Source organism: Temnothorax americanus, unplaced genomic scaffold (genome assembly GCF_048541705.1).
Source record: "Temnothorax americanus isolate GAGA-0224 unplaced genomic scaffold, ASM4854170v1 Scaffold121, whole genome shotgun sequence".
In the NCBI taxonomy this organism is placed as follows: Eukaryota; Metazoa; Arthropoda; class Insecta; order Hymenoptera; family Formicidae; genus Temnothorax; species Temnothorax americanus.
Window position 1 is genome coordinate 107,904 of NW_027509255.1, and position 21,212 is coordinate 129,115.

At 35.3% G+C, this 21,212-nt stretch overlaps 2 protein-coding genes and 1 pseudogene across 8 annotated transcripts; 2 read left to right on the forward strand and 1 right to left on the reverse strand.

Moving 5' to 3' along the window:
• Window positions 1–143: 143 nt before the first annotated feature.
• LOC143893543 (uncharacterized) lies at window positions 144–1,998 on the forward strand (annotated as a pseudogene). Its single transcript, XR_013255838.1, has 3 exons — window positions 144–740; window positions 858–1,095; window positions 1,201–1,998. The product of XR_013255838.1 is annotated as an uncharacterized LOC143893543 (transcript).
• A 75-nt stretch (window positions 1,999–2,073) lies between these two features.
• LOC143893544 (uncharacterized) lies at window positions 2,074–5,867 on the reverse strand. 5 transcript variants are annotated; one of them, XM_077399049.1, is made up of 6 exons: window positions 5,624–5,867; window positions 5,267–5,389; window positions 4,911–5,181; window positions 4,646–4,817; window positions 4,312–4,421; window positions 2,074–4,233 (listed from the first exon to the last, which is right to left on the reverse strand). In XM_077399049.1, the coding sequence occupies exons 3-6, from the start codon at window positions 5,011–5,013 to the stop codon at window positions 3,983–3,985; spliced, it is 636 nt and encodes a 211-aa protein (XP_077255175.1). In that variant the 5' UTR covers window positions 5,014–5,181; window positions 5,267–5,389; window positions 5,624–5,867; the 3' UTR covers window positions 2,074–3,982. The 5 variants fall into 5 exon arrangements, with proteins under 5 accessions (XP_077255175.1, XP_077255176.1, XP_077255174.1 ...); XM_077399050.1 differs by having other exon boundaries at window positions 4,312–4,399; window positions 4,642–4,817; window positions 5,267–5,402; window positions 5,624–5,860; XM_077399048.1 differs by having other exon boundaries at window positions 5,267–5,402; window positions 5,624–5,859.
• Window positions 5,868–7,234: 1,367 nt separating this feature from the next.
• Nup98-96 (nuclear pore complex protein Nup98-96) lies at window positions 7,235–21,174 on the forward strand. 2 transcript variants are annotated; one of them, XM_077399045.1, is made up of 20 exons: window positions 7,235–7,376; window positions 9,164–9,233; window positions 9,314–9,541; window positions 10,073–10,312; window positions 10,397–10,597; window positions 10,678–10,761; window positions 11,218–11,397; window positions 12,481–12,608; window positions 12,681–12,990; window positions 13,079–13,262; window positions 13,433–13,544; window positions 13,634–13,774; window positions 13,896–14,179; window positions 14,282–14,520; window positions 14,609–14,851; window positions 15,020–17,321; window positions 18,790–19,101; window positions 19,227–19,324; window positions 19,412–19,661; window positions 19,904–21,174. In XM_077399045.1, exons 2-20 carry the CDS (start codon window positions 9,203–9,205, stop codon window positions 20,094–20,096), a joined length of 5,760 nt encoding a protein of 1,919 aa, XP_077255171.1. In that variant the 5' UTR covers window positions 7,235–7,376; window positions 9,164–9,202; the 3' UTR covers window positions 20,097–21,174. The 2 variants fall into 2 exon arrangements, with proteins under 2 accessions (XP_077255171.1, XP_077255172.1); XM_077399046.1 differs by having other exon boundaries at window positions 11,218–11,367.
• The last annotated feature ends 38 nt before the right edge of the window (window positions 21,175–21,212 follow it).

Below are 21,212 nucleotides of genomic sequence, written 5' to 3' on the forward strand. Positions count from 1 at the left end.
CCTATGCACATGTGTATGGACCAATCAATTTTCTTATGCTTACGCATTATGCGTTATGCAGAAGTGTGTGCTCCCCGCTTGATTGGTCCATACACATGTGCATAAAGAAATAGACCAATCAGTTTTCTTATGCTTACGTATTAAGGTGCATTTTCACGTGCCGCTGAAACTGATCGTTTGAGCGACAAAAATGATCACGTGACGACTTTTGTCGCTGAATTAAACAGCGATAATTTTTGTACATGAAAAGGGTAGCAGGGCGACAGAATTGAAAGTTGAGAGACAGATTTTGCGTCGTTTGTGTAATCAGTTAAAAACAAATTTTGCACTATTTGTGTAACCAGTTATATTAACTTATATATTACGCGATGGCTTCTAGAAAACAAAAATATTACAATTGGCTACTAAATTGTAATCGTATGATTCAAGAAAGTGAAATAAAATATAACAATGATATTATTTTTGCCATTACTTTGCTGTTGACAAATCAAACTAAAAAAAGATATTATTCTAAAAAAAAGTTTTGGGTTGCACCGCTGTTTCAAAATCGTAACGAGCATGGCTTTTATAAAGCTATACCTTACCATATATAAGATTAGAAAGTGCAGATTTATTAATTACTTTCGCATGTCATCAACACAATTGGAAGATTTGTTACAAATTATTGCACTAAAACTCCAGAAGCAGACATTTATAAGAGAGCCTGTCAGTGCTGAAGAACGTTTGTGTTTAACTTTAAGGTTTGTTTTATTACATTTTTTAAATAAACAAAAAATATAAAAGCGACATATATAGACAACTGATTATATGGATAATTTAAAATTTATTACTAACACACTATTGTCTTTTATTTATAGATATTTGGCTTCTGGCGACTCAATAATATCAATGTCATATCAATATTTATTAGGATATACAACAATATGCAACATCATATCTGAAACATGTGAAATACTTTGGAATATGTTGTGTCCAGTTGTTCTTCCACCTTCTTTGACCAAAGAAGATTGGCTTCGTATTGCAGCAGATTTCGAACATCGATGCAATTTTCCGCATTGTATTGGTGCCATTGACGGAAAACATATTGTTCTTCAAGTATGAATTTCAATAATATTATCTTATATAGATATTACATTTCTGATTACATTTCTGATATCTCTGATTTTTAAGTCAAATACAATTATTATTATATTTTTTCAGTGTCCTGCTAATGCTGGTTCTATGTATTATAATTACAAAAACAGTCACAGCATTATTTTAATGGCAATATGTGATGCTAATTATTTATTTACATTTATCGACATAGGAGCCTATGGTAGACGCAGTGATGGTGGCATTTTTAAAGAATGCCAGTTTGGTAAAAAGTTCGAACAAAAGAAAATGAATGTACCAGATGCGGATATTATTTCTGAACATGGTCCCACATTGCCATATTGCCTTGTTGGAGACGAAGCATTCCCTTTAAAAGAATATTTGCTTCGGCCATACTCAGGAAGAGGCGGACTGACTAAAGAGAAAAATATCTTTAATTATAGACTGAGCCGTGCTAGGCGAATTATTGAAAACACATTTGGGATTCTTGCTAGCCAATGGCGAATATTGAGGAAGCCAATAATTGCAAAAGTGGAAACAGTAGAAAAAATTGTGCAAGCCGTTGTGTGTTTGCACAACTGGTTACGCAAACAGGACATTAACGTTAATGAATACGTACCTGTAAATATGGTTGATCATTTTGATGATCATAATAGCTTTATACCTGGCACTTGGAGAACGGTTCTTGAAAATGGTTCTGCTTATCGTGAAATACAACGAGTAGGATCATATATGAGCACTCAAACAAATATGGAAATGCGAGATAAGTTTTGCACATATTTTAATAATAAAGGCTCTGTACCATGGCAAAATAATTTTTGCTGAAAATGTATTTCGAAATATATAAAATATAGCGTCTTATATGCTCTTATTCTTGATATGCATACACACACAAAATATATATATATATATATATATATATATATATATATAATATTTATATCATTATTTAAAAGAATGCTACAATAAAAACACTGTAAATAATAGAAAAAGATGTTTATTTGTTATTTAATTACTTATTATTGCATTTTAAAATAATAATTAAAAAAACTTAGTATAAACTATATGAAAATAAACTTTAGTATAAGCTGTATATACTATATAACATGTTTATAATAGTATTATGATAGAATATAATAATATATACTATTATCACATATCAAAAAATAAAGGTAAAATAAAAAACTTAATATCTCGAAATATTAAAGCGAAATATTAAATATCTCTGCGTGTTAACAAACTAAACGTCGCTTAACGTGTTATTTGTACATTTCGTGCTAAATACGACGGCGTGTCTCGCAGGAAAACTGTCTTTTTTTTAATCATGCCGGCGTACCAGTGCGAACAAAAATTAAAAAAAAAAAATTAATGATAAAGGAAACGAAAAAAAAAGAAAAGATCGCAATACTGTAACAAATAACACTCGTCTCTTGATCACGCATAACAAACATCGCCCGTTGGACGAATCGTAAACCTTATTCTAATACGTCTACCCTAGAAAATTACCGCAAAAAGAAAAAGGAAAAACGGGGGGGAATCTCTTCGCAGCTCTTTCCGTTGAGGAGCGTAAATCTAGCGACAATTCTAACAAGCATACAGCACGCTTTTACTGCCGAGCTAAACGCGAGCTGTATTCGACACGCTAAATCTACGTTCGTCACTCGCGTTACTTAAGGAGGCTCTTACCCGGCTGCTCTAATCAATGTAGCAACCGAAAAATTATCATTAATAATTGGTTATAAAATTATCGGAAAATTAAATAAAAAAATAAATAATGATTTTTACATAGTGTAAGAGTAAGTTATATGTTCTATTAGTGTAAATATTAAAATTTATACAATAAGTCAGTTGACTACGTCAGTGCTAAAGAGCAGAACATGCGCGTGTCACAACGTCGTCTGTAGCAGTCTGCAGCTAAGTGAGGTGTAGCCGTGTAGCGTTGTAGCGAATGACGCGATGAAGAGATGGAGCCAAAAGAAAGATATAACGTGAGAATGCTGAGAGGGAAAATGAAAGGAAAATTCGCGAAAATAAAGGTTGTCAATGCGCGAGAGAATAATTATGCCGCTACCATACAGCGCAGAGAAAAGACATGTGCAAGTGAGGTTAGAAACTTCGCGCGATTTTGACACTCGGAAGATCATTTGCCTAACCTGTCGTACGTCATATTAAAACTACAATATCTTTTATAACTCATCGTCAACACCAAGTTTTCTTCTTATCATTAGAAAGATTATTATTTTAACTACAATTCCTTAGTTTTTTGTTTACCTGGCTCGCAAACTTGCTAAGAAAATACATCGTTTCCGGTAAAAATTTTAGTGTTTACCATATGCCCTGTGTTAAAAATGCGAATTTCAATACTGATATTTTTACAGTTTTTATCGTCAACCTATGCTCAAGTTTTGGGCATCGGTCCGTTGTGGTTCACTTTACAACATATATTAATTTCATAAAGATCTGTCATATTATGATCGAGGTAAGAGCCTCCTTAACAAATTTTATTTTTTGTCATTTGCGGTCGTTATGGCAACAACAAAAAAAAAAGAAGAATCCACGATCGCCCGTTCGGCCGAGGCTGGTAAAACGGGCGACAGAGACGGCGCGGAGACGGCCGCGAAAAGTACTCCGCTCTGCGGTGCGTAAAAAAAAGAGGTCGAAAAGTGTCGGGCATCGTTAAACTTGTTCGGCACACTCCTGCGTCACAGCGCACGTCTCTGGCTTAACTTCGACATCGTTGTTGCCGTTCATTTTCACGGGGGACCCGGACGTCGTTGTGTCGGGGCTATCGGGGCTGTCGTAACCGGAGTCACTCTTGTTGTTATTCTCTTTATCGTCACTTATCTTTTTCTCGTTCTTCGTCTTGAAGCCCCTCTTCTCCGGCGCCTTGCTAATGTTCAGTCTCCTTTATGAGATCATATGTTATTTGAAATAGTTTCTGCGCTGCATTGTCCAACGTATTTCGTGGAAGTTTCCTCAATCTTTGTTCAACTACGGACACAATTGCGTCCACTTCGTCGTTTTGCGGAGGATCAGGCAAAGCAATTGGTGCCTGTTTATTTCTTTCACAAAAAGCATCAGCAATTCTATCAAGTGCTGAGTTAAAATTTCTTTTATTTGTGCTTTGTTTTTTATTATAGTCTGAAAAAAGACAGTATACTTAATGTATAATATAAGTAATATTATATTTATATATAGTATATTAGAGATAAAACATACTTTGCTGTTTATTTTCTTCACTTTGCTGTCTATTTTCTTCTGCATCTCCATCAATAGTAGTAGTCGAGTCATCATCAACATCAGTTCGCTGTGACACATTTGATTTCGTTCTATTAACAGTTAAGTTTTTTTTTTTAATTGTTTTATATATATATATATATATTTTTTTATATAATTTATTTTTTAATTTATTAATATATATTTAATTAATTAATTTTTTATTTATTTTATTAATTTTTAGTTATTTATTTTTTATTACATTACACAATGTTAAAAGATGTTGACATTTTATTATAAGTATTCCGGAAGTACAATATAATAAAAAAATACTTGCGGTTTCCGTAAGCACGAATCGCGTAAAAATGATAAATTGTCATAGTGCTGCCACTTGCTTTTCTTAGTAGGTCTTTCCGATCCACTTGCTAATGATTCAGTGTTGATGATTCTTCTATATGCATCATGTAATGACTTGAATTTTGCTTTTGCTTCAGTTGCTGATAATTTTCCTAGAAAATCATTTTATTAATAGATTTATATTTAAGAGTTGCATACTGTTCTTGTAATAATTTTGTTATTCATTGAATATATACTTTGCTTACCATTCAAAGCTTCGGACGGAGACTTCTTTCCACAATTGTTCAATAGCTTTTTTACTACGAAGTGGTAGCTCAATTTGTGGATTCCACAAAGGTTCGCGTGCATGTACTTCAAAAATTAGTTGCTCTTCCAGTTCAAGCAATTTCTGTTTTTCATCGACATTCAATTTCTTTCTTATATTTTTTCTTTTATTTGTTAGTATTGATGATGGGTTTTCTTGAACTGTTAGCTCTTGATTATTAATTAAACTTCGTCGTAATATACTTCCATCTTCTACAAATTGTAACAAAATAAAATATTATTTTTAAATATTATTTTAAACAGATAATAGATATTAATTTATATTACTTTCACATACCACACACGGGATAAAAATAACAAGTATTCTCATCCATAAAATATTCAGTATACCCTTGAAGGCACTCGTGTTTTGTGACGTTATCTGCTTCGCATATAACCTCACATAGTCCACATGTCATGACTGGCACCAATGTCTATAGCATTAAAAATACATTTACACTTCATAATTATACATATATGTTTAGAAATATTGACTTTTTTTGGTTTACGTTTAAAGATGTAAATGGCTTTATTATTTTATTTTAAAACAAAATATTCACATAACATATATCTATTACAAGTTATTTCAATCAAGCACAATTGTTTCTTTTAAACACCATTATAAAAATAGCTTGTTTTATGTATATATACTTACTTCTTCATGTTCATTTTCCTCGAATGAATTCATCTTTGCATATTTGTGGTTATGTTTTCTTTAGTATACACGCTGTATACACGACACTATCGACTATCAACTGCTCAACTGCGTTTGAGCAGTAAATGCTTTGTAGTTGAACTGATTCAAACTACAAAATTGTTGGCGCTGGAATACGAGCGACAAATTTGTCGCTTCAATCGCTTGTTTTAGCGGCACGTGAAATTGCGCCTTTATGCGTTGTGCAGAAGTGTGTGCTCCCCGCTTAGGCACTGACAGACACTGAAAATTGGACGCGTTTCGGAACGCAGGCTGCTCGTGGAGCGATCTTTGGTGCTGTCACATGGCAGTCAGAAATTCGGAAAACGGAATCTCGGAAAAGTAACGGAGAGGGGGTCAACCAATCAGAGTCAGCTCGTTCGGTGCGATTTTTACAAGGGCCGGGTTCCCCATAGAACGACTTTTACGGAAAACTAAATGGCATTCTAACCTTGACATATTTTTAAATTAAAGAAATTTTTATATAATTTTAGAGTATAATAAAAAATACGTCGAAGCTTTATTTTTTAATAGACTATACTACTACGGTAAGTATCTTTTTTCTTCTAAAACAATAAAAATAATTTTTTCAATTTTTACTTATTTTGGAAATATCAGTCCATGGGGAGCCCAGTCACAAAAATCGTTACTTTTCCGAGATTCCGTTTTCCGAATTTCTGAGGGTGCCATTACATGGAGCGCGGAAACGCGGAAACGCGGAAACGCGGAAGCGCGGAAGACAAAATTTACTAGATTTCCGTCGATCCGTTCCGTCTGTTTTGAATGCCTTAATATTACATGGAGCATATTTTGAGCGGAAAAGCGGAACGGAGAATTATAAAATATTAATTTTTAACGGTATTTATTGATTAAAATGCTTGTATTCAATAGATAAGCTGAAAAGATAAGCATATTAATAAAAATTGCAATGAATTAAGTGAACACAATTTTAAGAAATGAATACAAATGTCTATTTGTCACTATACTGTTCCGCTTTTCCGCGCAAATTGTGCTCCATGTAATATAAGGAGAAACAAACTCGCGGAACGAACGCGTCAAAATCCGTTGTCAACGCGGATACAGTATACTCAATCAAATTTCGGAGCTGTTTAATCACATTGAAAAAAAAAGCTTTTACACATACTCTTCGATTACTTTATTATTTAATAAAAGTGGCAGTATAATATTATAGATCCAAACATCATGTTGATGGTTATTATGAAGTATATCTTATATGCAAGCCAGGGTACATACATAGGCTGCGTTAAGTACTGGCAGTGAATATCGAAACGCAGCCATAATAGCGGATTCCGCTTTTCCGTTCAAACGTGCGGGACTCAACTCGCGGAAACGCGGAATCTAGTTACTAGTTACTATTCTGTTCCGCGCTTCCGCGTTTCCGCGTTTCCGCGCTCCATGTAATGGCACCCTGACTGCCATGTGACAGCACCCTTACCTACGGATCTAACTAGAGTCCAAATTTCCTCCAACTGGGTCAATTGGGTTTTGGGAGTAACCAAGCTTATTTTCGAGCGTTGGGCACACTGTCGACACTACGCGCAAGTTTGGTAATCTTGAACTTGTGCTTATCCGACATTCCATTTCTGTGTAATTGCGTGGAGAATTGGAGATACGTTTGTGTCAAATTCACGAACGGTTGTAAGTGAAATATTCGTGCTTCATGCACGAATTCAAGTGAACTTTATCTAAGCAGGTAGGCAGATTCTTCAATCTCGGGCATTCGCGACCGAAAGTGGCGATCAGCCGTTTCAGCCGAGCGATCCGTCAAGACAATTTGCAACTTTCCTTTCTTCTCGCGCAAACGGGGATTTCGGGTTAACCAGTTCATAACCAAAGCGCACTTAATGCGTATTATGCATTTTTATCGCTGAGACCGCGAGAAGAGCGAAGACTTCGACGACTTTTTACGAAATTCACGTATCTTATATATTTTCAAGGCACAGAAACCAAATGCACATTCGACAATGTCGTCGTTCTTGTCTTATACCTTTCTTTTTTTCTTGTTTGTTACTTCGATTGAAAGCGCGACGACTTTGTACGTGAAATATCGCGCGTATTGGTATCTTGAAAGAAATAACATGTATCTGTAACATTTATGTGCACTCTATCATACTGATACGGCAAGTGCATTGCGATTTGCGATGCACTTTGATGATGCTTAAAAAGAAATAAAATTTTATTATTTTTATTTATATGATCTATTTGTTCTTAAATCGTTGTGTTATGATTAACACGTGTATTACTCCAAGAGAGAAACTGCTATTATATTAATCGAGAATTCTAATATCGTCATTGTTTCTATATGCAATAATTAGAATATCATAATTATAACGTCTTAGTAAATATAAAATAGTTTCTCCCAGATAGATTTCCTAAAACTTACATGTATTTTGTGTATTTTTAGGTAAATAAACAGTTGAAAAGCTTCCAATTTTACTCAATTATTTATATTTTCATGCAATTTTACATACGTAAAGCCCATGTCAGACTACACATTGAAAATTAAAAATTGCAAATTGAAGATTGCAGTTGCAAATAAGAATTTAACCACAATGGAACAGATTAAAATTTAATTTACTCAACATCTTTATTACAGCTTTTTTAAATTAATTTATTATAATTTATTTGTTTCTAGTTATTGATTAATGTTATTTATAATGTTTAGAGCCTAAACAAATGGGAATGAGCGATTTGCTTAAATAAATGTGAATTATACTGCGAGTACTGATCGGTGCACTCGGTGAAACAATTTGTTCATTTATATTTGCGACAGATTGTTCTGTGCTTTATAACTCATGAAACATCGATTTGTTATTTAATTCCAGAGCATTGATGAAAAGTATGTAACTTTGTAGATATACATATAAATATCGCTATATTTATTTGAAAGTGCAATATGCACGAATAATATAGCGTATATGAAATCCATATTACTATGTATTGAAGCTTGAAGATTGAAGATTGTAAACTGAACATTAGACTTTGATCAATCGGATAAATACAATCTTGATCCGTTTTGTTTTGGCTAAATTCTAATCTCTAATTCGCAATCCTCAATCTTCATTGTAGTCTGATACAAGCTTTATGTATGTAGGATTGCATTAAAAAAATAGAGCAAAACTGAAAGCCTTTCAACAAATCTTTTTGCCTGACAAGATACAAAATACATATAACTTTTAGGAAATCTGTCAGGGAGAAACTGTTTTATATTTAACTAAAAAAATGTATTTATGATATTCCAATTGTCTTATTATTTTTAAGAGCATACGTATGTACGTTACAGAATGTTATTAATAGCTCGATTACTGCATATAGAAACATGTCATTCAGCTTATCATAAAGTAATAATTCTTAGGTTAATAGCATTAATCAATGTAAGAATAATGTTAAAATTCAATACAATAATGAAAAACAAATGTATTGTATAAACTTATATAAAAGTGCTGTTATTCTTGTCTTATAATCTTAATTTTATTTCAGATTGCTTGAACAAGATTCTGTTATAATTTAACCTTAAATATGTTTGGGCAAACTGGAAATACATCGTTCAGTATGTATATTATGTAAATAAATCATGCTAGAGATTTAATTAAGGATTTTTTTTATTAAAATATTTATCTTTTTTTTAAGGTGGATTTAGTACAGCGACGCAAAACAGTCCATTTGGCCAATCTGCATTTGGTAAACCCATTACTACAACAAGTTTTGGTAGTGGCGCAACACCTGTCTTTGGTAGTAGCAATACTTCATCACTCTTTAGTTCTAAGCCCACAGGTTCTACCACAGGTGGCTTGTTTGGAAATACCACAACGCCACCGGCATTTAGACAGCCAACTAATACTCAACCGTCTTTTGGAGGTAGCAATTTATAAACTGTTTCACTTGCATGTAAAAAGTTTTTTCCTGTATGTATATTCGTGCGTGTGCAAGATATCATGCATTTGAAACATTCTCGATCATTACGTTTTTTTAGAAAAACATTTTGCGATCCAAGGATCACTCGAAATGTCATTATATTGAACAGTAATTTTTGCAAATTATTATATTATAGGGATTATTTATATTGGAAATATAACAAATTGTAAAAGACAAATTCAAAAAATCATTAATTGGTTTAAAACGCCTCATTGATGTTTTTCAAAATTATATAATTTATGCCTGTTATATTATTTCCTGTGGTACAAAACATCTTTATGTATACATTGTGTGTATATTTTTAAGCAGTATTGTACATTTGAAGTAATTTATTTTATAGACCTTATTAGACATTAAATCAATAAATATTAAACATAATGTGCAAGCAATAAATGTAATTTTAATTTTGGTTTATATGATACTGTATTTGTTATATATTGTTAAAATCTAACAAATATATTTTTGTTTTTGCAGGCTTCGGGACAACAAATACAAGTACCAATCTTTTCGGCACCCAACAAAATGCCGGGACAAATCTTTTCGGTACAAGCACTGGGACTTCAGCATTTGGTCAAGCAAACAAACCTGGTTTTAACTTTGGCACAACATCTGGAACTAATTTGTTTGGACAACCGCAACAAAATGCACAACAAACTACTCCATTTGGTCAGGCGAATACCACCACAAACACAAATCTTTTTGGTGCAACCACAGGTAAGTTAAAAGCGCAATTGCATTTGCGTATACCTAGACTAATGATATTTAAAATTTCAAGCACTTTGATTTCTTTCTGTGCAGGTTTTGGCAATACTAACCCGACTACCGTACCAGCTGGCACTGCAGTGAAATTCACACCTGTCATTACAACTGATTCCATGTCAAAAAATGGAATATCGCACAGCATTTCGGCCCGTCATTGTTGCATTGCATCTATGAAAGAATATGAATCCAAATCTTACGAGGAATTACGTTTTGAAGATTATCAACTTGGGAGAAAAGGCATATTATACGATCTTATTGATTTCAGCCAAAATAAAGAGTAAAATATTTATAATTTACTTGCTTCTCTTTTCAAACAGGTCCACAAACGGGTCTCTTTGGGACGTCGGCACAAACATCACCGTTCGGTAGCACATCAGCTGGTACTAGCACAGCTGGGACAGGTAAGTGTTCCGCAATAAGACATTTATTAACTAAAAGATATTCAGACCAATATGGATTAACAAACATAAATAACAACGTGTAATTATACAATAAATTTATACAATTATATTGCATATATGTGTATCGTATTGTATAATTATACAATTATTTGCTTAATTTTATGCATATATAATATTTTATACTAAATGTTATATACTAGTATATTACTTAATTGTACGATAAGTAATTATACAGTTATATACTGTAAATATTATATTCTACAAACATGTCTACTTATGTGATCTACAAGTCTGATTTAAAAATATTGTTTTAAATTTTAATTGTTTTATTTACTTTTATACACTTATAATAAAAAATCATACATAAAAGCAAAATTTTGCATAATACTTATATATAATATTGTATTCTATAATAAAAATAGAAGAAAATTCTTTAACTTATTTTATTTGTTAAAGGATTTGGATCAATGACCGGAGGATTTGGTACCACTAGCCAATCAGGATCAACCGGACTATTCGGAAAACCCATTACTAATTTTGGAACGCCAGCAACTACAACAACCAACAGCTTTGCATTCAATTCTACACCCACAACAAATCTGTTTGGTACTAATACTCAAACAAAACCATTTGGTAGTAAGTTATTTTATTTATCCCAACATATATCGTGTTATAAAGTTTGTCAATTTATATGTATATCATACAAAATGTCCCAGAATTTGTGCGTACCGTGTGATCCTCTGTGCTAAAAAAAGCTTTTCCTGGTAAAATTCTGCTATCCGAACAAGTTTTTATGTGAGCAATTTAAAGCTAACAAACAAGAACTCTTATTTAAGTTACGCATGAATCCCAGCTCACACTGAACACGTACGCTGTTTTAGGATTTCTGAAAATTTTAACAAGTATACACGATATATGAATACCTCTAACTGATGTCCCTGAAACGACAATTGAAAAAATAGTTAATGAATATTAACTTGCAACAAGAAAACCTTATTAGTAGAGCAAGAGATGTTATATATTTTTTTCATAAGCTGTATTTAAAATAGTGATATTTAGATACACAATTGTTATAAAATCTTTAGAGGGATAATAAAATAGCGTATAGCACCAACACTGCTGATTCATGCATAACTTTAAGGGCTGGTTGTTCCAGCCTGTTGGTAAACTACCTAATGGTTAAAGCATATGTATGTCTTTGTTTATTCTTTACATTGGACAAAGATAGACATGTGATTTAACTATCAGGTAGCTTACCAATAGGTTGGAACAACCGGCCCTAAGTGTTCATTTGTTAGCTTTAAATTGTTCTCGTTTAAAAACTATTGCTCAGATACAATTTTGCCAATGAAAAAAAAGTTGCTATTCCTGGCACAATTGTATTATGCACTCTGTGTGTTCCCACTTCGAGATATTTTGTTTAAATATTTTCTATAATTATCTTATATTTTAATATATTAATCACATATGCATGTACATGATCAATATTAAAATATGTGATAATTATAAAAAGTATCGAAATATACTCACCTATATGTGCACATGCGCACAAACGTATGTGTTAACAATTCGAAGGAGAGAAAAGACGACATTTTTATTTTTATTTCTTTAATACGCGATCTTCTATTTAATATTATTTTATCAATGAGGTAAATAAAAATATATTTTTTAATAAAATATGGAAAGTATGAAATATGAAGTGTAAAATTTTATCTATAGCAGCTGCCCCGACACCGCTTTTTGGCACCAGCAGTACTAACCAGACTGCTGGAACGGGTTTTGGTAGCATTAATACCGGACAGAATACTGGATTCGGATCTGCATTCGGTTCCACGCAACCTAATCAGGTAATGTACATACAAATATACACATTGCATATTGTATTGGAAATCAAAATGATACTTATATTTTGTTCATAGAGTATTGGATTGTTCAATCAGAACAAGTCTGCTTTTAATATTCCATCGACGTCGACTAGTACCGGCTTCACTGGCTTTGGTCAACCGGCCACAAACACCACTACGCCATTATTCGGTAATAAAACTACCACCACCGGATTTGGAACAACGTCTACATTCGGTGCAGCCGCGCCTTCTACATTCGGAAATAATACAGGTTTTAATTCCGGCACCAACCCTGGATCCTCGTTGTTTAACTCGTCGTTCAAACCAGCTGGACAAACATCGGGATTTTCTTTCGGAACTACACCTGCATCTTCAACTGGGCTTGGTGACTTACTTTTTCTTTAATATTCGATCCAATTTACATATGTTATCCGCTCAATATATGTTAATATGTGTACATGTGTATATTATAGGCACGAATACTGGTTTAAGCTTGGGCGGTGGATCTTCATTGTTCGGTCAACAAAAGCCGGGTAGTCTATTTGGAAATACAGGAAACAATACGACGTTTAACAATCCTGGAACATTTGGATCTTCTACTTTTGGAACGAGTTCTAACATGATGTCTGGAACAGGAGTGGGCTTACTTAATGGAGGGTAACGCAATGTTTATGCTCTAATTTTAACTCTTTCTCATTAACATCTCTAATTTTAACAACCTGATCAATTAATTTGATCTGTTTTCTTTGATTATTTAAATGTTTAAGAATTACCTGTACTGTATATAATATATACTGTACTAAATAAGTGTTTTATATATATTTTAGGGCGGTATCAAATCAGGCTAAAACAAATGGTTCGGTACCGGTGCATCAACAAATCTTAGCTCTTGTTTCCGCACCATTCGGCGATTCACCGTTATTGAAGAATCTTTTACCAGTGAGTATCTAGCCAATTTAAGATAATTATCCTGCAATAAATTAAGAAGCATTGTAATTTATTTTTGGTTGCAATCTATATTTTTATAGGCTTCTGGAAAGACCGAGGAACTCTTAAAACCTACTAATCCAGCATCGAAAGTACTGAATAGTCCACAATACAGAGTTACTGCTAATAACAAATCTCCGAAAATCAAAGCGAGAGTCGTCAGTTCTGCGCAGCTATCGAAGGTAAACTTACCAAATTTGATTTCAGATATTCAACTATAAAACGTTGTTGCAAAATATTTCATTTATATTATTATTAGAGATAGAATAATAAATTATTCTCTTCACGAAACACCTATTCCAGAAATCCTTGTTCGATGGTCTTGAAGAAGAAGATCCCGTAATAACAGAAGCTTTTCAACCTCGGCCAAGCGCAAAACGTTTAGTATTACGGCCAAAGTCAGCGACAAATTCCTCGGTTCAATCTCCCACAGAAAATGGAGAATCTGTGACGAGAAATAGTACTGCAGAAGACAGGGCAGATACATCAAATGTAGTGCACAGCAACAACATTGAAGTTAATGACAAGGAAAATCACAGCCAAGACAATAATCGACTTGCAAATGATCGACGGTCGTCTACATCTTGGTAATGCAATAATATATTTTTTCGAGTTTTTTTTATACCTCGAAAATCTTTTAAAAAGTCACTCTTAAGAGAATGTAAATTTGAGTATCTTTATATTCGTAGGTTAAAGTCGACGCTTCCGCGGAAAAGTAAGATTTCGGACGATGAATTGCTTGAGGGGCAGCGATCGCCTTTTTCTGGAACGAATGTACCGGAAGAAGTGAATAATACGGTGGCCGAATTAAGATCGCAAAATAGTACATCGAGTATAAATCATTCGGAAATAATTAATTCGATCGAAGTGCCACTAAATTCTACTTTTGACGAGAAAAATTCCGCAAATCTCACCATGCCGAATGCAGGTAAATATTTCCAAATCAATTAAACAAAAATCTCACATAATGGGAAATTTTTTTACCTGTGTTTCAATTCTTGTTTCTTGATTCTCAGAATCCGGTCAAGAAACAGACGAGAGTTCGTTGTTGATGCTGCAATCAAACTGGAGTGTGAACATGGCTAAAGTTACATTACGACGAGCGGGCTATTACACCATTCCGTCGCTCGATAAACTAGACGATTTTGTTTGCGGTGAGACGTGCGTCGTGCCCAACTTTACCATCGGCCGTGAGGGTTATGGCAATGTATACTTCCCGGATTCGTTTGACGTGTACGGCTTGAATCTCGATGAAATTGGTAATATAAATTTATGAATTTAATCGTAACTTTTTATAAATGTCGCATTGTGTTGTTTCACTTTCATTACAATTGAATGTTAACACGACTTTACCTCAATTGATCTATAAACATCTTTCTTCAAAAGAAGGATTATATTTACATTGATTATTACGTTTGTCGTTGCAGTACATTTTCGTCATAAAGAGGTGATTATTTATCCTGACGATGAGAAGAAACCACCAGTAGGGCAGGGCCTGAACCGAAGAGCACAGGTCACTCTGGACAAAGTGTGGCCACACGATAAGTCACTGCACGAGCCGATCACAGATCCACAACGACTTACCGCGATGAACTACGAGGGGAAGTTACGTAGAGTGTCCGCAAAGCACGACACCCGTTTCCTTGAGTATCGACCGGAGACTGGCTCGTGGGTCTTCAAAGTTGACCACTTTTCCAAGTACGGTCTCAGCGATTCGGATGAGGATGACAATCAGATCCCACCGATTTCGGAAGCAAAGAAACTGAAGGGATTCCTCGCGCCCGTACAAAAGGGCAAACCTATTGATCCATCGACGGCGATGAATAAAGAGGCGATCAATGGAATGATGATTAACGGAACGCTTGAAAGTATGAAGATTGGAAACGGCAAGGCGCATCCAAATATCGTCGAGAACAATTTTTTAAGGAAAACCCCAATAAGCCGTTTTGCCTATAACGATCACAGTTATGAGGAACGTGGAATGATCGTCAGCCCGGTCAGGGAAACCCCGTTTGGCCGTTCCGGTTTCGTTCCCGGGGATTACAATTACGAAAAACGCATGACCGTCAGTCCAGTCGGCGATAACGCTCGCGTCACCGGTACAGACAGCCACAAGTTGCAGCTTATGAAAGCGAGCTTCTTTGATGTGAATGACGAAGATGTAAACGAGGAAACTAATAACGGCATATTCCCCTCCGCACAGAAAACTTTGATACGCTATTTCCCAGATGTCACAGAGGCCAAGAGCGACGAAGCTCCGTATAACGCTACGACATTACGAACGACTCTCGTCGCACACGAAACGTTGTTCTCCACATGTTCTCCGGAGAACGTGCTTTCTACGTCGAGTAGAATATCGCATTTGCCTCGTATTGGCGCGAGAGACAAACAGATTATCGAGAGAGCTATTCCACCTGTGGTCACACCAGTGACAAGCGTATTGAAGTATCACTATGAGGTTGTACCACTTGAAGAGTCCAGATTGAACAGATTGCGATTTCGCTGCATCGCTGACGCCGGTATATACATGGGCAGGACGTTTCGGCCGAGTTGGGGCGCCGGTCTGACACTGCTGTCCCTGAGCACACAAGAGCAGGCAACTAAGATGCAACTGCGGAGCACGTTCAGTCAGCTGAGTCGTTACCTCTCCGGCCGTCTCGCTGACGACATATCGTCGACGGTAATTGTTCAACGCCTGCAAATCCTCGGGGGCGACGAGTATGACACGAAGACATTCAAAGACAGCATAGAACGGCACTTGAGAATTCAACTAGATCACTGCGTGATGGGCCACGAGGGAGACTGTCCCACGTTTGACGTAGCGACCGACAGCGCAAACGAGGCATTGCAGCTGCATTGCACGCTGGCACAGGATCTCGCGGAGCAGGAACAAAGACCGAGCGAGGATGCCAATGACGAGCAGATGCAGTGCGGCAGCGCCAGCGAGAGGTCGTTCCGTCAATATGCGAGTATCGTGTGGACCTTATGTGTGGCACTCTGGGGAAATTACGCTGATCAGGACATGGCCGACAACGCCAATGAGGAACACTACAATGTCATGGTACGAAGGGAAGCTGTGGGCGACTGGTTGAGGAACGTGGTGCAGAAGACGGTTGAACGAGAGATCAAGAGCATCGACGGTAAAACTAAAAACTCACACGAGAAGATAATATTGTCGCTGCTCTCCGCTTGCAAGCTGGAGGACGCTTGCCAGGAAGCGCGGAAGGCCGGAGATCACTGCCTGGCGTTACTGATGGCGCAATTACGAAGTGGCGCGACTGTCAAGAAATTGATCAAGCAGCAGCTTGCGCTATGGCAGGAGACTGATGTGGACGAAAATCTCACGATCGATCGTCTAAAGCTATTCATGCTGGTGGCCGGTGAACCGCTCATCTCCAGCAAACACGGCACTATCAATGTATGCGAGGACCTGGACTGGAAGCGGGCCTTCGCCACTCATCTGTGGTACCTGTCGCCACCGACTTGCTCCATCACCGACGCTTTGGACCTCTACGAAATATCGTTTAATGCGACGGAGGCTCAGGCATATGCGGCAGTTCCCGAACCCGAGTACAGGGAGAACGAGTACGATGCCGAGTTGAGTAACGGCAAACGGATACATGATCTTTGCTTTCATCTTCTGAAGTTGTACTGCACGGGAAATCACGATCTAGGCGAGCTCCTCAATCCACTGTCGTACACCGCCAATCCCTTGGATTACAGATTGAGGTAATTTCGTATTGGCAATATTCCAGTGGAAACGGTATGAGGCTGTAGGAAAAACAATATTATATACATATAGCGATGGAATAAGTATAAAAAATTCAAATTTGTTGATAGTTTTAAACTTTCCATGATTACTTCAAAATAAAAGCAGTACTTTTAAGTAGACTGGAACCTGGATCAAATATGTGTCTGAATCTTTTACTTTGAGTACTTTATTAGAAATTTTACGTTCCTTCAAATTAAAACGTTTGTAAAGCGACAATTATTTTAATACATTATTTTTTTATAATTATAAATATTAGATTGTCGATCGTTGAAATTAAATATAATAAAAATATAATTTAAAATATGGTATAAAGTTACTTAAAATCATTATATCCACTTCTTGGCTATATAGCTGAAGTTAACAATAAATATAATAATAACTTAAAATCGTTACATATTACATTCTTTAAATTAACAACTTTATTCTTAAAAGAGTTCGAGTACTACTTGTAAAAGATTCGATTCTTTACAGTAGAAACTGCTTGTACATTTTGCATCTTGCAGGTACTTATTCTAAAATTCGAAGTGGACTAGTCGAGATCGATTACTTCGCAAGTACAATGTATAACATATTATTTCCTACGAATATTACTTAAATCCTAGAACATAAAACTTGATTATTGGATTTGACTTGGATTTTTAAGTACATATAGAACTTGACTCTATTCCTAGTTTTATATATATATATATATATATATATATATATATATATATATATATATATGTACACATATATACACTTATGAAATCAAGTTTGTATAATTAATTTTTGTTTATTTCTATTCGATTAAATACCTACAACGTTTACATAAATTCGCATTACGTGCATACGTGCGTAAGCAACAAAAGCAAGCACAAATTTGCAAGTGATAATATGTAAATAATAATATACATTTCATTAACTTCAGCTTACATCGCCAAGAAGTGGATTTGGTTTACAATTTTTCCTTCACACACTCATCCATATCTTATGTACTACCTTTATACTTATTACGACCTATCCCTCTTTATACCCTATCTCTCCTTCCACAATTTCCTTTTACATTATCCATTTCATCGTTCCATATTCTTTCCAATGTTTCTTCTTTATTCTTACCTAACTCCTTAAACCAATCCTTAATTCTAGAATACTCCTCCACGTAATCATACAATCTTGTCTTTGTCCGCAAAATACACAACGTTTACTCTTCCCCTCCTATCTCCCCTATTCAACTTATCTTCTCTCTTCAAAAACCTCAATCCTTCCAGTCTCATATACAATCCCTTATACTTACTATTAATCAGTTTAAATGTGTATTCCAGAAGTTGTGTTAATTAAGGATGTTTTGATCTTTTATTAATCACGATTATGATTTTGCAATTTTTTTCATATATATATATATATATATATATATATATATATATATATATATTATCTTCTTAACAGTTGGCTGGTACAACAAACGCTCGTGGCTTTGGGTTACACACATCTCTCCGATCACGTCGCCGCGTTAACTCATACGAACTTTGCGACTCAATTGGAAGCGCATGGACTGTGGCACTGGGCGATCTTCGTAGTGTTGCATCTACGAGATTCATCTAGACGACGAGCTGCCATACAGGACCTGCTGTTGCGCCACATAGAGATAGACGACACTCCGGAATATATAAAACATGAACAGTTTTTGAAGGAGGAGCTTGGTATATCATCAGTTTGGATTCACCAGGCTAAGGCCATCAAAAGCAGTGTCAATAAGAGGTATTTAACAATATTACATTCAAATACAATCGTATAATAAATTCGTATAAAAAAAAACTGATTGTTACGTTTGTTAATTGGAATACAATTCTGGACATATTTGAAGAGATTCGATGCTTTTGCAGGTATGGCGAAGCAGCTTGGTACTACATCCAGGCGGAACAATGGACCCAAGCCCATGAAATTATTATAGAGCATCTGGCAGCCGATGCTATAATAAATGGTATCGGATACTTCCTTCTTTTCTTTTTTTTTTTACATGTTGGCGCTGTATGTTGTAGACAATTTCATTGCTTATTCTATATTACAGAAAACTACGAATATTTGAAATCACTGTTAAGCCCGCTGGTACCGATCGAATGTAGCGGCACAATTAGCGGATGGTCGCATCAAGGACAGCTCCTGTGGGAGTACATGGAGATAACTAGCGAGATTCAGAGCCTGTTAAAGTCTGCTCCGGATTATCGTGGACTAACTTATCAACTGGAAGCGTTGAAGCCTCGATTAACAGGCTTGTGTAATAAAATCGATCAATTTCCATGTCCGACCGCTAAACACAGGTACGACTAATATATATAATACTATTGCAAGCCGTTTCTTTATACTGTTCTAAAGTTTTGTGTCCATGATACTAGAAATCGCTCCGAGATCTTGGGCGGAGAAAAAATTGACCAATCATATTTAAATAATTCGGCAATTGACCAATGCGATTGGTTAATTCTTTCTCCGTCCGAAATCTCGGAGCGATTCCTAGCATCGTGGACACAAGGCTTAAGGCATTTTTTTTCTTTCGTATCTCTAGGTTATGCCAAGCTGAAATTGCAAAGAGGACTGTACATTTGGCTAGAAATATGCTGCTGTTGCAGAAAAACGAGCAGAGATCCGTCACGAAGTTGTTGGTTCGTCTGATATCTCAACTACCATTGCCGGAAGATTATGCGCAACAGGAACTGCGACCTACCGTTAATATGCGCGTAACAGAAATAATGCCGTAAATGTCAATGTGAAGTAACACGCATAAGTTAATTTATCGGTCGCGTAATTGTAAAGTTCATTAACGGAAAGTCCCATTTTTATTAATTTTTTTTCCGCACTCGCTTGCAGGTTGTAAATTGACACAGAAAATAAGCATGAAGTTTTTTTGAAGAACTTTTCAGTGATCCTGATGACAGTGTTATACATACGGCGGTAGCAAATTGCGCGATTCGTACAGTAGATTTGTAAAGCTTGAAATTATAAACATTTAGAGAAATACATCAGTATGTGATACTATTTAAGTCTTTCTTACATTTTTTATCGATTTACGCACGAAATTGTCTTGTGATTTGAGAAACGCGTGATTACTAAACCGTTATGAAGACGAATGATGCGTAATTGGTCGAGAGAAAGCAGACGAGAAATAATTCTGTACTTCACGGAGGAATATTTCTATCGTATGTCACGTGGTTTTATTGTACAATCTATATCGTCGCGCCTGAATAACGTAAACAAGTCATATTAGATACCTTCTAAGATATATATATATATATAGCACAGTTACGCAGGTATGTGAAAAATAGTAATTTATATGTATTATGTGATACACTCGTCATATAATATGTATATAATTGCTATCTGTTCTCGCATTTTGATTTTCTAGCCCTTTCGTATCTTTCGTACATTCAGACGTCCTTTTTCGCATATTAACGAGAGGTCTGCATAAAAAAGTAACGAGTGTAATTAGCGCGAGTGCAAATTATCACACGCGACGGACTTGTATATTACGATAAGTCGGACGTACTCTGTGAAAACTTCTCAACGTAGTGCTTTGTGCGCACATAATAAATTTCTTTTCCATTATTAGATAGAACAGGTACTTTGTGAAGAAAAGAATAAAGAAATCCAGTATATAGTTACGATCACACGAGAAATAATGAGATACGTATGTGTATAAGGTACATTTGTATAAATAAAATTAAGTTTTCACTCTTTTAAAGTTGAAATAAATAAATAAAATGTTTACATATGGCTTCTGCATATTACGAACGAAAGTATAAAAATGAATTCAAATGCAAATAAATATTATACAAATTCTCCTGCATCTAATTTTTTCAACAATATACCATTTAAAA

What these genes read in the sequence shown, in the direction of transcription:
- LOC143893544 (XM_077399049.1), bottom strand. Translation starts at nt 5,013, where the DNA reads ATGCACGCGAACCTTTGTGGAATCCACAAATTGAGCTACCACTTCGTA. An exon ending in GATTCGTGCTTACGGAAACC is followed by an intron (nt 4,422 to 4,645) that starts GCAAGTATTTTT and finishes AACTGTTAATAG; the next exon opens with AACGAAATCAAATGTGTCAC. An exon ending in TGAAGAAAATAAACAGCAAA is followed by an intron (nt 4,234 to 4,311) that starts GTATGTTTTATC and finishes GTCTTTTTTCAG; the next exon opens with ACTATAATAAAAAACAAAGC.
- Nup98-96 (XM_077399045.1), top strand. Translation starts at nt 9,203, where the DNA reads ATGTTTGGGCAAACTGGAAATACATCGTTCA. An exon ending in AACTGGAAATACATCGTTCA is followed by an intron (nt 9,234 to 9,313) that starts GTATGTATATTA and finishes CTTTTTTTTAAG; the next exon opens with GTGGATTTAGTACAGCGACG. An exon ending in TACTAGCACAGCTGGGACAG is followed by an intron (nt 10,762 to 11,217) that starts GTAAGTGTTCCG and finishes TATTTGTTAAAG; the next exon opens with GATTTGGATCAATGACCGGA.